The sequence below is a fragment of the Stegastes partitus genome, unplaced genomic scaffold (genome assembly GCF_000690725.1).
Source record: "Stegastes partitus isolate 25-593 unplaced genomic scaffold, Stegastes_partitus-1.0.2 Scaffold86, whole genome shotgun sequence".
In the NCBI taxonomy this organism is placed as follows: Eukaryota; Metazoa; Chordata; class Actinopteri; family Pomacentridae; genus Stegastes; species Stegastes partitus.
The window spans coordinates 583,841-598,938 of record NW_007577817.1 but is presented as its reverse complement, the minus strand read 5'-3'; the positions used below and the strand labels follow the sequence as shown (position 1 = coordinate 598,938).

Below are 15,098 nucleotides of genomic sequence, written 5' to 3'. Positions count from 1 at the left end.
ACATCCCGCAGTGCGAATGATGCACCCTTAAGCTGGTTTGCCAACTGCCAATCAAACCTGAAGTTGAAAAAGAAGGGTTTGTGCTCTCCCTGTACAACACCTGTGTGACAGCAAGGTAAACACAGGATCAGGCTTAGGTTCGTGCTTCAAAAATTTCATAGTGATGCAAAATCCATCAGCATTGCTGTTTGGATGTAATGACACAATTACATGACTTTTGCCATATCACATCTGCAAGACATACAGTACAGATTTGTGTGCCCCTTGCTGCCGAACAGAGTATTGGAATATTCTTCTAAAAACAGAAATCAAACACAAAGAAAATAGTATTGCATAGTACAAAGAAATAGGTAAAAGATATAAAAGTCTGGACTCTTCTCAGTCACAGTGTTTTTCAAAGTTATTATACTCCATTTCAGAACAATACTGGATTAGCTGGTGACAAAGTAGCTTATACGAACTAGCAAGCCACTCAGTTTCAGAACTTATTTCAACTAAGTGGTGCTTTTAGACAAAAAGCAATTTGTCAGTTTCAAACAGACTCAAACCATGACAAAACTCAATCTGGGGATGGCCAAATCAGTGCTTTCCCAAAATCTCTGGACTGGCCTTTCTTACACAGTAAAGAGAGCAATGTTGCATTTCTTCTAGAAGAAAAAATCATGTGATCACAAAGGTTGCCTCTTTCAATCCTCAATTGAGGAAAGAAAACCAAGGCGGAATAAATGAAGATAATATAAGTTTCGACAACCAAGTAACTGAAAACACCCTTAGAAAGGCATTTTCCTCACAACAGTGATGAATAGTAGAACACAGCGATGTTTGCATTTAAACAAAATTTATAAGAATTTAACCACCTACCCAAGAATGTACGATGCAGAATGTTCTTACTTTGAGCAGACATGCTCTTCTTTTGCATTTCTTTACCTATTTAAAGCTTCACTAATAAATATTTTTACATCAATGATGACTCAAATGCCTAAGTGTAGTTTTAAAGCGTTAATTCAAAAGGGTAAGTTACAGCACACAGACACACTATCACTGGTGAGTGTAGCATTTTGCATCTCAAGAGCCACGTATTTCTCTCAGGAGTTGAGGGCGACTGAGTAAAGATGATTCATCAGGTGGATACAAATACAGCTCTAAATGTTTCTCAGTGTCTGTTGCATGTGTAATTAAGCAACTGTTTGGCAACACTTTGATCATAATATCAGATGTTATATTTTCCATTTGTCTATGTAAGTATCAACAAGTGGTAAGTAAGTGTCCAAATAATGTTTCTGAGCAAAAGGTACAGTCTTTGAGGAATGGTCTCTGAAACTCGTTCAGGCAATACTATCTTAGTGTTTTGTTGGTGGGCACAATATTTTTTTCAGTTGCATTTTCATCTGCATTTAATTTATCCAGGTATATATATTCATCTGGTCATTGTGATCGGTATGTTTTGCAATCTATACATTATAGAACAGGGGTATTCAATTAAAACTCACTAGGGTTCAGTTTTTAAAATTTCCTCCAAGTAAAAGGTCCGAACCGAAGTCCAGTTTGTGTCTTGTAGCCTTCCCCTATGGCCACATTCTCATGGTTTCAGCAATACTTACTGTCAATTTTCAGTGCAGGATATGTTTAACTGAGTGCACAGTTAGCTCTTTTACCATACAAGTAGTCCCAGGCAAAAAAAAATTGAGGCCGTTATTTCAGATTAGACAAAACAAAAACGTCAGAATAAAATACATTTTATAAAGTGCAAACAAAGTCAAATAACCCTTTTATCTCTTAAATTAAAGAGGTCCCAGCCTAAAGAACTGAAGGCCTCCACTTCAAGTATAAAAGTCAACATCCTCAGAAAACAATAAATGAAAGATTTTGTTTGCACGTTGCTGGGCTGTAAATGCATGTATGTTGAGTCGGATAGATCTGTCATACAGGGCTTGCAGCTTGGTTATTTTGCATGCCCTCAGCTCGGACTTCAGGGGATAACTTTGCTCAAAAGAGCTGTGCTTTGTCTCGTAGTGGCACTTCACACTGCCACTTTTAGTTAATGCCATGTTTTCAGAGCATATGAGACACACTGGTTGTGAACTGCGTGATGGAAGAATGAACATACATTTCTCCATCCACTCATCTTCAAAACAGTGGGTTTCCTCATCAACCTTCCTTCTTTTGGAGCAAGCCATGCTGTCATCACTGTCTCTTCCTCTCTGCTCTGCTGTATAGGCAGCGCAAAGTGGCAGCGGCATCGAGCTGTGGCGGTGCGCTGGCCATGCAGGGTAACCAAACGATTTGATTGGCTCAACTGAGTGGCACTATTGCCGTATTAACTGGAGTAGCAGTGCCTACTGTCTATAGCCGCGACTGTTGGAAAAAGTGCTCCATGAAATCTATTCTTGTGAATTTATCAGAGATTGGTCATGGGTCCAGACAGAACCATCACTTCATCCGGATACGCACCGAGGTCCACCATTTGGTGATGCCTGTTATAGAGTATGTAACACAATATTTGTTATATTCATACATTACTTGCTTTTAGTAAAGGCATCCTACATTAGCCACTTCTGTACAGAATCCTCACATTCAAGGCCATCAGGAATCATGGGAAAAAAACATAAACTGCATCTAAGTGCCCTAACGAGGATGAATTGTCGCACAGTTACTTCAAAGGATGTATAGACATAACTTCCTGTCTTTGGTGCCAGGCCTCAGTGAACCAGCTGCTAGTCTGTAGATTTAAGAATTTCTTTGTAATAGGACAATGGTATGAAGTTGTTAGCTGTACCTTGACATGTGTCGAGGTTCCATCTGTCGCCTTCTTCAGAAGTGTCATCTGATGTGTGTGACGTGTCTTTATCAGCTGGTTTTCCTAGGTGTGGCCAAAACTGACACACCCACTGGGTCAGTCTCTCACTCTTTCTCCTGTCTCCTCACTTCTTCACTTTTTCACTTTAAAAATGGGTTCTCTCTGTCTTTTCATTTAGTTTCTTCTTTTTTCTCTCGCTCTTTATTTTAAATCTCTGTCTCTGAGCAGCTATGCAGTCTTCATAGATAGTTAGCCTGTGGGTTTGGCCCAGCCCACTGTAAGACTATCATTCAGAGAGACTAGATGTAGGTCAGTAACACTGCTTGCTGCTGTTACTGGAGACCAACTGTGCTGTACTGCTGAACACTGTGTTTGAGAACCATGTACGTCATATTTATTCTAATTTAGGATTTGCTTGCTGCAACAGCTATGTGTTATTTATGCATCAAGCTGTGTTTAGACCACCATACCAGTAGAAATGATTAACTTTTATTAAAGTGGCACTAAATAATGTTTTATATTGACAATGGATGGTGGTAGTATTCTCTCACTGTTCCAACACCAAAACCAAGACACATTTCAGAATTTAGCTTTATGTGGCATGCATGCACTAACGAGCAATTAAGACAGTATGTTGATTGAGTGCTTTTTTAATATTCATATGTGTATTTTTGTGCTGCAACACTAGTTTCCGATATGCAGCTACATTTTAGCATGTTGAAAAGGTATTCGACCCTTCAGCTGGCACCACAAAACACAGCACACTCTCCTGAACATGCTTCTCTCCAGTAAGCTGTACGGTTTACATATGAGAGCACTGTAAGCCAGCACAAAAACACACACAATGATCTCTCTTACTTATTCGTTAGCAACTACTATGGCCAGGATGGCGCATCAGAATGGCCAGGTCATTCAGATGACATGCTCAGAATAGCAGTTGTTGTCAGCACAAAAAAACTTGAATAAAGTACCATTGTACACCTGCTCAACACCAAATAGCTGAGAGACAAACTAACACATTTAGACACCAACTGATGAGCAAAGTGCATTGTTTAGCAGCCACGAAAGCATGCAATTTCTATTTTCTCAGGAGCTGATGAAGGTCAAACCAGAACTAACGATGATTATTTTGTCTATATATTTTATGTGGAATATTTTGTTCATGAATGTTTGACTTCATCAGGTGGATACAAACAGAACTCTAAATGACTGATCACGTTGCTCCATGTCTGCTAGATATGTATTTATGTAATTGCTTGCCATAACCTTTCTTGTAATGTCCTAATTATCCTGTATCTTGATAGTTAATGGTCCGTTATAGAAATGTTTTTCTCTCCATTTCACCTCCTTAGTTAAAATCCAGGAAGGCAGAACATTTTATGATGTATAATGCATATTAAAACATTAGTTAATAGCAACTAATTGCAGCTTTTCAAACTGTTCAAAGAACAAACAGCCCAGTTTATTTCTGATATCCTAGCAGTGAAACTGAAAGCTATGGACCCATACTGAGGACGGCCAGAATACAACAAAATATTGAACTGCAGCTGATAAACTGTGACTCTGTGAGGCAGCTCACCTGTCTGTGAGTTGCTTTTAGATCCTGAATCCTTTCTTCATGTCAGGGATAATTTGTAATAATAACTGATAAAGTTACTACAGTTGCTTTGTGTGTAAATACTTGCAGCTGTCTCTCTTCGGAGATACTCGTGAATAACTATCTGATGCTTCGGGTTCATAATAAACTCAGAGAAAACAGTCTATACAGCCGGAAACTAAACTGCCATACTGCCATTCCAAGTGTGACAACTCACCTGTCTGATACGAAGACAAGTTGGCGTACAGCTCTCACTGCTCTCCCGGGAATAATATATAGTTACAAGAATTTAATGACATTTCCAGAACTGCTGTTCCACTTGCGCAAATGTACGCAACTCTCTCTCTCTTAGACACACATATGGACCCTGCTGCTGTTTCATACTGCAGGTTTACATTTTTCACTCTTTGTTTCATTGCAGTCATTTGCTAAAATCAAAAAAGTTCATTTTATTTCTCATGAATGTACACTCAGCACCCCATCTTGACAGAAAAAAAACAGAAATGTAGAACTTTTTTTCAAATTTATTAAAAAAGAAAAACTGAAATATCACATGGTCATAAGTATTCAGACTCTTTGCTGTGACACTCATATTTAACTCACATGCTGTCCATTTCTTCTGATCCTCCTTGAGATGGTTCTACTCCTTCCTTGGAGTCCAGCTGTGTTTAATTAAACTGATTGGACTTGATTAGGAAGGGCACACACCTGTCTATATAAGACCTTACAGATCACAGTGCATGTCAGAGCAAATGAGAATCATGAGGTCAAAGAAACTGCCCAAGGAGCTCAGAGACAGAATTGTGGCAAGGAACAGATCTGGTCAAGGTCACAAAAGAATTTCTGCAGCACTCAAGGCTTCTGCGAGCACAGTTGCCTCCATAATCCTTAAATGGAAGAAGTTTGGTACAACCAGAACTCTTCCGAGACCTGGCCGTCCAGCCAAACTGAGCAATCTTGGGAGAAGAGCCTTGGTGAGAGAGAAAAAGAAGAACCCAAAGATCACTGTGGCTGAGCTCCAGAGATGCAATGCAGTAGGGAGATGGGAGAAAGTTCCACAAAGTGAACTATCACTGCAGCCCTCCACCAGTCGGGGCTTTATGGCAGAGTGGCCCGACGTAAGCCTCTCCTCACTGCAAGACATATGACAGCCCGCATAGAGTTTGCCAAAAAACACATGAAGGACTCCCAGACTATGAGAAATAAGATTCTCTGGTCTGACGAGACCAAGACTGAACTTTTTGGCGTTCATTCTAAGTGGTATGTGTGGAGAAAACCAGGCACTGCTCATCACCTGCCCAATACACTTCCAACATGGTGGTGGCAGCATCATGCTGTGGGGGTGTTTTTCAGCTGCAGGGACAGGACAACTGGTTGCGACTGAAGGAAAGATGAATGTGGCCAAGTACAGAGATATCCTGGAAGAAAACCTCTTCCAGAGTGCTCAGGACCTCAGACTGGGCCAAAGGTTCACCTTCCAACAAGACAATGACCATTGGCATACAGTTAAAATAATAAAGGAGTGGCTTCAGAACAATTCTGTGACCATTCTTGACTGGCCCAGCTACAGCCCTGACCTAAATGAAAAGAAATGAAATAAATGAATGAAATGAAAAATACTTTATTTATCCCAGAAGGGAAATTCAATTGAGCATCTCTGGAGAGACCTGAAAATGTCTTTCCACAATGTTCACCATCCAACCTGACAGAACTGGAGAGGATCTGCAAGGAAGAATGGCAAAGGATCCCCAAATCCAGGTGTGAAAAACATATTGCATCGTTCCCAAGAAGACTCATGGCTGTACAAGCTCAACAGGGTGCTTCTACTCAATACTGAGCAAAGGGTCTGAATTAGGGGTGTAACGGTACACAAAAATCATGGTTCGGTACGTATTTCGGTACGGAAGTCACAGTTCGGTATGGCACAATTTGGTTCTCAGTGAAGAGGAAATTTAAAAAAAAAAAATAAACCTCCTCATAATTAAGCCAAAACATTTGTTTATTGTATTAAATCAAAAAGCTGTTAGCAGCTCAGTAAATCAACCCCAGGAAGAATAGCCTATGTTTATGATGGTGCTAATGGGGATCCTAATAAACAAGAAACGAGAAATTAAATGTACAATGCACACAAATGTAACAGAAATACTGCTGCATCGTTCTCAACATCAAATAAACAAAAAAATATAGATTTTTCTGATTCTGATTCTGATTCTGATAAATCAAAGTACAAGTGCAGCATTAACAATTCCACCTTACTGGTCTGCTGTAAATATAACTGAATTACTTTTCCAGTATAAAAAGCAAGACACTGCTGCAAACAACCAAGTTCAGCAATAAATATAAAAAATAACTATTTTTCAAATAAATGAAAAAAGTATTATTATTATGCAGCAAATTTGAGCTTGTGTGCTGTTCATAAACGGGGCGAGTTTGTAAAACATGACTAACTAGAAGAGCACTCTGAGGGCGCAGACCTCCACCAAGCAGCTCATTTCCACCATATTGTGATTTCCAGCAAGTTCTGCATTCATTTGATCGACACTATTAGATTCATGGATAATCAGAACATAGCTTTAACATTTGAATTAACATTGATATCATCAATAGCAAGCTGACAGAGTGATAGACAGTCGTTCTGTACTCTACAATATTTTCTTCACTCATTTCTGCAGTGACTTACTGGCTTGAAGCTGTTAGCTAACGCTATGCTAGGTTGGCATTATTACAGCAATGTTGTTGCTAACGCAAACAGACAAGGAGTAACTAACGCTAGGTCAGCACAACTTTAGCAATGCAACGTAAATGAAAAACATGACCAACGCAACGAAGCACGCGTCAGTCGTGATGACACATAGCAAAGAGAGTTAAAGTGAAACAGGAGACATGTTGAGTCATTGTTAATGTCACAATGTGGTCATGAACTTATCTCCTGTGATGTAGCCTGGCTGTAGCTTCCTCATGTACTGCTGAGAAGACAGCAGTGAGGACTGAATGGAGTCAGAGCTCCAGCACAGCAGGCAGTTACGCCTGGATGCTGCCTTTTCAAATGAGTGTGTAAGTCTGACGTGTTGCTGGATGCATAGTTGAGGACCGCTTCCCAATGTGGACATACGGCTTTCATCGAGTCAACTTGTTTTTCCCCTTTTCCAGACTTCACCAGGAAACCGAAGTGATCCCAAACAGGTGATATTAATGACACCGGAGCGTCTTCCAGCTCTGGCTTCTTCTTCTTCTTCTTGTTAGCATTAGCCATCCCATTCGCTAGCCATACAGACTGGGCTTATAAGGAAGCACTGATGGGAGAATAAACGGTCCGTCACATCCTGTGGTCCGCTGGAAACTCCTACTTTTTTAGCTCCGCAACACTGCGCAAGTGTGAGCCGGAGAAGGTCCACCGCAACTGTTGGGACCACGAAATTTAAAGTTTCGCAATTGAAACAATTCTGTACATGGGCCATTCTTAAATGTCTTAAAATTTTCGTTCCTCGGTACACGTCTGTACCGAACCGAAATGGCCTGTACTGAACGGTTCGGTACGAATATGTGTATTGTTACACCCCTAGTCTGAATACTTATGACCATGTGATATTTCAGTTTTTCCTTTTTAATAAATTTGCAAAAATGTCTATATTTCTGTTTTTTTCTGTCAAGATGGGGTGCTGAGTGTACATTCATGAGAAATAAAATGAACTTTTTTGATTTTAGCAAATGGCTGCAATGAAACAAAGAGTGAAAAGTTTAAAGGGGTCTGAATACTTTCGGTACCCACTGTATTTTTTATAACTCAGAGGAAACTGTTCTAAACAGCAGGAAGAAAGAAAGTTCAGCTCCTGTTAACACTTTGTGGGGGCAAAATACCAAGATTATATTGATTACTGGTAAGCATCATTACTCTAAGGTGTTAGTATCCACAGTCTTTAACCACAGTCAGGTTTTATTATTATGGTCATTTAATTTTATAGCCTTAAAAATGTCAAATTGTAGAGCAAAGTGAGTGAAACAGGTGTGGTGATTTTGGCACACAAACTGTTAGGCGTGTTTGTGATGCTTTTGGATGATTATTGTTCCTGATATGTGGAAAAATATTTTCCTAAATCACTTCACACAATTTAAAGTTCATTCACTAGTGCATGTTAGTCCATTATTGTGATGGTGCGTTTCAGACTTTTGCCATGTTGAAAGTGACACGGAAATGTTACTCGGCCTAACCAGAGTGTGCATTCACACATGCAGCCAACACGTTTAGTTGTAGTCAGGTAACAGAACAAGATGCATGTTCGAAAGGGATTCTATTGGGTGCTTCTTTTAGCACTTTTATTGTGTTAATATAGTTTTAACAAGGTATTCTATTATTCATTGTAGTGTCTGTGTTTGTATATGGTTGTTCCTGTATGTTTACTAGATTGTAAACTTCAATCAAAATATCTTGCAATTTCATCTCTGGAAGGCACCTTCAGCACTTTTTTGTATTTTTTGTTTGTAAATTTGAATGGACTAGTGCAAGATATTGTGTTTTCCAATTTATCTGCTGCCTGCAAATGAATAAAAAAATCCCTATTGCAGCTTTAATTCTTTGATATCCTGCTCCTACCCAGGTATCTTGTGCTGAATAACAGAGGGATCATTCTTGATCAAGAATGCAATAAATGTCTGAACAGGACACAAGATCTTAACTTGGTCTTTAGGGTGGCGGTTCTATACAGTGATCAGCCACAATCACTTGCCTTATATTGTGTACATCCTTCTGATGCCACCAAAACAGCTCTGACACATCAAGGTACAGACTCCACAAGAACTCTGACGGTATCCTATGGCATCAGACACCAAGACACTTCAAATCTTTTAAGTCCTCTAAGTCAGGGGTTCTCAACTGGTGGGTCGCGACCCACTTTTGGGTCGCGGACAGCTGGTCAAAATTAAATAATATATATATATCTCAGGTTGGACGTATTTTTTATTTTGAAAAAACTTTGTTTTGACAGGCATGGTAACCATAGTTTGACGTTCATTTTAAGTTTGTGTTGTCAAATATGACCTGGAGTATTTAAAATGTGGATTTTCATACTAGGACTGAACCCCAATAGCCAACTATTCGTTCACTGTGCTGGAATCGGGATATCAGTTTTGATCTCTGAATATTCCTCCCACCTCCATCCCTGCCGCAGCTGCCGCTACCACCGATACAGCACTGTGACCGTCCGTCGGACCGAATGCTCGGCACCTGCACCCCCCGTCTGAAAAATAAGCTCCCTCCCAGCCAAAAGCTGCCTTTGCGTCCCGCCACTTCCGGCCCATCGGAGCCTGCGCGCACCCAGAAGTCCGCTGGCTGTCAAGGAGCAAGATGTTGTCACGGTTTTACAAACTTAAATAAGAAATCACCACATTCCTCTCTGAGACTAACTCCCTGTATGCAGAACTGTTTGACAACGAAATGTGGCTGCACGAGAGCATCAGCTGCTGGAGCTGTCATGTGATCAGATGTTGAGAAAGAGATGTGGGGAGGTAAGCCTTTCCCACTTCTGGTGCAGCGATGTGATGGCTGAGTATCCATCCCTCGCCACTCTTGCAGTTAAAACAAGCCTACTATTCAGCTCAACCTGTTGGTGTGACAGTGGCTTCTCTGCCTTGGTCCAGCTCAAGTCACAGCAGAGGAACAGGTTGGACACTGAGTATGATCTGAGAGTAGCTCTGTCTACTGTCACCCCAGACTCTGAAACTCTAATCAGGAGTAGAGCACGTGTCCAACTGTCTCGTTAAGTTCAACAAATGACCTGATTAGGCCAAACCTTTATTTTCAAGTAGTTTTGATATTTACTTTATTCACTTTTGTACATACATGCAGTTGTCATGGTCCTCCACAGTTTCTTATTAATTTGCTTAAAATGGAGTGAAAATATGTTGTTTTGTGCCCTTTTTTATTTTGTGCAGTTTTGTACATGCAGTTGTCATGGTCCAGTTACTATGCATGGTTATATGCTCTGAAATGCATGTTGCACAGGAAAATATATTGAATATTGAATTCTAAAAAAAAAATTGGGTCGCAACTTAATGACCATGGGAAAATGTGGGTCCCAGGGTGAGACCAGTTGAGAACCCCTGCTCTACGTTACAAGGTGGTGCATCCTTGGTTTGGACTTGCATTCCAGGACATTCCACAGATATTTAATGCTTAATGCCCAAAGAGGCCTATGCTATCACAGAATACCATGCTGTCTATATGACGTGAAAGAAAACAAGATTCTTCATACAGATCACCTTTTTTTATTGTTACATACTATAGCTCTGAAACTGACATGCCCTCTATCGGTGCTTTCAACAGTGGACAGGGGTCAGCATAGGCACTCTGAGCTCTCTGTATCTGCACAGCAAGCTGCAAGACACTGTGTTCCCATAACTTTTTATCAAAGCCAGCATTAAGGTTTTTTGCAATTTGTCCTAAAGAATAGAATAGAACAGAATGCCTTTATTGTCACTATACACAAATACAATGAGATTAAGAGCAGCTCCTTCAGTGCCATACATAATAAAGTACAAAATAAAGAGCAAAAAAATGAAAAACAGAAGAGATTTAAGTATAAAAAATCAGATAAGTTACATGTACAGTAAAGTGGCTCCTCTGCAAAATAAGACCACAAGGGCCAGCATTCAGTCTTCATGCGCATCAGTGAGCCAAGGGCATACATGACCCTGTCGCCATTTCAGTGTTTGTCCTTGTTTGGACCATTTTTGGTATGTTCTAACCATAATATACCAGAACACCCCACAAGACTTGCCACAATTCAACCCCAATCAAAGTTACTCATACTTGCCCATTTTTCTTTCTCCTAACACATCACTTTCAAAAACAGACCATTTGCTACCTAATAGATCCCACCCCTTGACAGATGCCAATGTTGAAAGATAACCAATGTTATTCACTTCACCTATCAACAGTTTTATTGTTGTTACACAACTGGGCCATGATTTGCCTTTCATGTCTAAATCAGCTGGTCTAAGTCAGTTGGCACTTACCGGGGCATATGGGATTGAAGCTATCTCGGCTAAGTGCTGACTAGTCTGTTCTGCTCTCATCATCAATCCAATGGACAGCTTTAATGAGGCAAAACCAGGGCAGTGTCATTATAAATCTAGACAGAAATGACGCAGCTGTTACTATTCTTAAAACAGAAGCTCTCCAGTGTATCTCTCATGTCTCCTCCAAGTTTGATGTCTGCAGGTAAATTGGCTAAAAATAGCTGCTCCCACATAAACACAAACCCTACCTACACCAACCCCTCTTTCAGGACACCAGTAAATGCAGCAAAAGCGATAAAAATCCAGCTGCCTGAGGTCAGATTCAACCTCAGCTTTTAGAAAGAGCACAAACATTACTAAAATAAATTGGCTGACAGGTTTTTAGGAAATCTGATGGCTAAGAATAGACCCTGTAGAGATTTAAAGCTCCACAATATGCCACAATATGCATAGTCAGATGGAATAGTTGCAAAGGTCACCAGATTATATCACACATCTTATATCACACATCTGGAATCTGGAGAAGGGCATTTCATGGAATGTCACTCAGTATGTTTGCCTGCTTATTTATTTATTTGTGAATGATTAAGTCAGTCTGAAGGTGATGGGATTTTTTTTGACAGTGACAAAGCAATATGTAACAAGATCATATACACTGGCAGGGCTCTTGCCAGAAATCTGTGACAGCGCCCCGCGGGGGGGGGGGCATTAGCAGCAAAGATGCTAACAGGTATTAGTGACTCCTTCCCTGGGGGGGAAGTCTCCATAACATTATCTTTAAAAAAATACTATAGATATAGTGTATCACATACAACTGTATCACAATAACAGTACCAGAAATTGATTTAAAAAAACAAAAAATGCTGATTGCTTGATCTGATAATCAACCAGGCCACTAATCCCTGCTGTAGTGCAACATGAGTTTGTATATTTGCCCAGATAGCTAGCCAGCATAACAGATACTTAGAGGTACCAACGTCCATATATGTTTTTAAAGCTAAGCCTCAGATTTAAAGAGTATGTATTTTTTTCCTGTCCCCCACTATATGTCCTTATTAAGTCCTGCTCAGTTACTGAAGGTGCACTCCACAAACCTGACATGTCAAAGGTCAGTTTACTCATCACATGGACTACCACCTATTCTGTGAATGACTTGTGTTGGTCTGGTGATGGCATCCGAGACAATTACCCCAGTGATACTACATGAGTAACTCAATTCAGCCATGAACACTGCACATTTTTAAACACGTGCCTGGAGACATGGTTAAACAAAGTTCATATTTTACCTTAAAACTGCAGATTAACTGTCTGGTACTACATGTCATCATACGATGACAACTGTGCTATCACCATGACAACTAAGCAATTCAATCCGCTGAAGCTCCAGAAATGGTTAAAATCACTGCGATACTCGAGAGAGAGTGGGCCTTAAATCGCAATTTTTCATTCAGCAGAATGTATGAGTTGAAGAATTGTGAGTGTGTGTCAGACAGTGGCAGTCTCATGACAAGAAACATTGCCAAGTATTACATTGTACTGTGGAAAATATAGGGTCCAGTGTTTTCTGTAGCTTAACAAATATTAGGGATCAGTTATTGCTTGCTTTTTATCTATTGTGTGTGGATGCTGCTGGAATTTGTGAATTTCCCCACAGGGAGAAATAAAGTATCAATCTATCCATCCATATAAGTTGGGATATCTCTGCTGCTTCAATTCTGGTGATTTTGAAAAATCTCTCTGTAAGTCACCTAACTTCATGAAATGCAACAATAGAGCACTTGAGTATGGTTGAGGCTTTGTAAGACGCTGTTGCATCAACATTCATGGTAAAACTAAACATTTTGTCTCATCTGAATAGCAACGTAAATTCTACCTTCATAACTAAAATGGCAACAACAAAAGTCAGTAATATACCCGCTGCCATAAATATCATGTTCAGGATGTTCATATGAACTCTCCACAATATTCTCCATCAGGTGCTGTCACAGTGTAGTTTCACAGTGACAAGGAGTTACATATGCTGTGAGTTTAATATGAAAACGCAAGATAAGTAAATATGTAAAAGAGACACGATGACAGGTTTTGGTGATCAAATCATCATGAAAGTTAGCTCAGGTCAGCACTCCTGAGCTGACAGACACCAGGCCTATCCACACCTGAGCTCAACAAAGCCAGACAGAAATGACACAACTGTTGTTTATCCACAAACAACAACCTGTTTGACAGTACTGTCTGGGCACATACACAACACAGGCACGCTGGCACTAAATCATCAGCATCGCATCACAAAGCCCATTGCGGTGTTATTGTGATGTCTGACAACAGGTTAGGAGTTCCACACAGACAGGTGCTGCTAGAATTAGCCCAGATAGCAGCTGCGGGCAATGCAGCAGCAGAGCAGCTAAACCGACGCCCGTCTGCTTCCAACGACACCGACAACAAAACACGACTCTGTTTTTAATCGACATTTATAGACTGTCATGCGAGCAAATGTCTCATCTTACCGATCCCCTCCTCTTCAAAGAGATGTTCTTCCACAGGAGAAGATGGAGCTGGTGCAAGAATCCCATTTTGCCTCCTACTTCTGCTTCAGTCTGCTCCAAATTTACGAAATTAGCATACCGGCGATGGCCTGTGACTGGATTTAAATAACTAGGGAATTTCTATCCCGTTCGCTCGCATCACGTCCAAGCCTCTGCGAGCCTCAGACTATAACGACTAATATTAGGTGTATTTACACAGATATATGGACCAAGGAATGCTCAGCTGCCTGTGACTGGCAGTAAAAAGCGTAACAGGACTGTTTGGTTATTTTCCGTGTGTCGGTGGAGCACCGGGTGGCCGGTCTGAGGGAGTCCGTTCAGCTTTACAACGCAGCGTTTGGAGTTGGGTCAGGAAATTAGTATTGAAGCAGCGTAGCGTTAAGCTAACTATCGGCAGGAACAGCTACACTTCCGGCGCTGCCTGTCAAAACAAAAGCAAACACAGACGTTGTTTTTTTTTTTTTCATGCTATTTCATGCTTTTGCTCCAGCACCTTTCAGAGGGAAATAGCAGACCTCCTTGTATTGCTTTGATACTGGACAACGAAATGAAATACTTTCATATAGAATAAACCACCCAACAATTAGTTGATTACTCGATTATCAACTTTATATATATATATATATATATAACAATTAATAATTTGAGTCCTCTGTTATCAGTAAAATTGCAGAAAAATATGAAGAAGCATTTAATATTGTTTGACATGTAATTACATATAGTGGTGCAATGAAGCCAGTTTTACACTGTAGGAATATATTTGTTGTTGTTGTTGTTGTTGTTGTTGTTGTTGTTGTTATTGTTGTTGTTGTTATTATTGTTATTAATAATAATAATAAGAAGAAGAAGAAGAATAATAAGATATACCAGTGTAATTGTGGGCTGTAAGGTGGTGCAGTTGGTAGCACTGTTGCCTCGCAGCAAGAAGGTCACCGGTTCACGTCCTGGTGGGGGATCTTTCTGCGTGGAGTTTGCAAGTTCTCCCTGTGTAGCATGGGTTCTCTCCAGGCTTCCTCCCACAAGTCCAAAAACATGCTGAGGTTAATTGGTGATTCTAAATTGTGTGAATGTGAGTGTGCTTGGTTGTCTGTCTCTAAGTGTGGCCCTGTGATAGACTGGTGACCTGTCCAGGGTGTCCCCTGCCTTC

The 15,098-nt window shown here is 40.4% G+C and overlaps 1 protein-coding gene across 1 annotated transcript in view; it reads right to left on the bottom strand.

The window, feature by feature from the left end:
• The window catches only part of abca2 (ATP-binding cassette, sub-family A (ABC1), member 2), a 219,926-nt gene extending 205,672 nt beyond the window's left edge, over positions 1-14,254 (bottom strand). Inside the window, exon 1 of the mRNA XM_008277032.1 lies at positions 13,913-14,254. Coding sequence (XP_008275254.1) covers positions 13,913-13,978 — 66 coding nt within the window. The 5' untranslated portion in view covers positions 13,979-14,254. The remainder of the gene's footprint in view (positions 1-13,912) is intronic.
• Between the last annotated feature and the right edge of the window lie 844 nt (positions 14,255-15,098).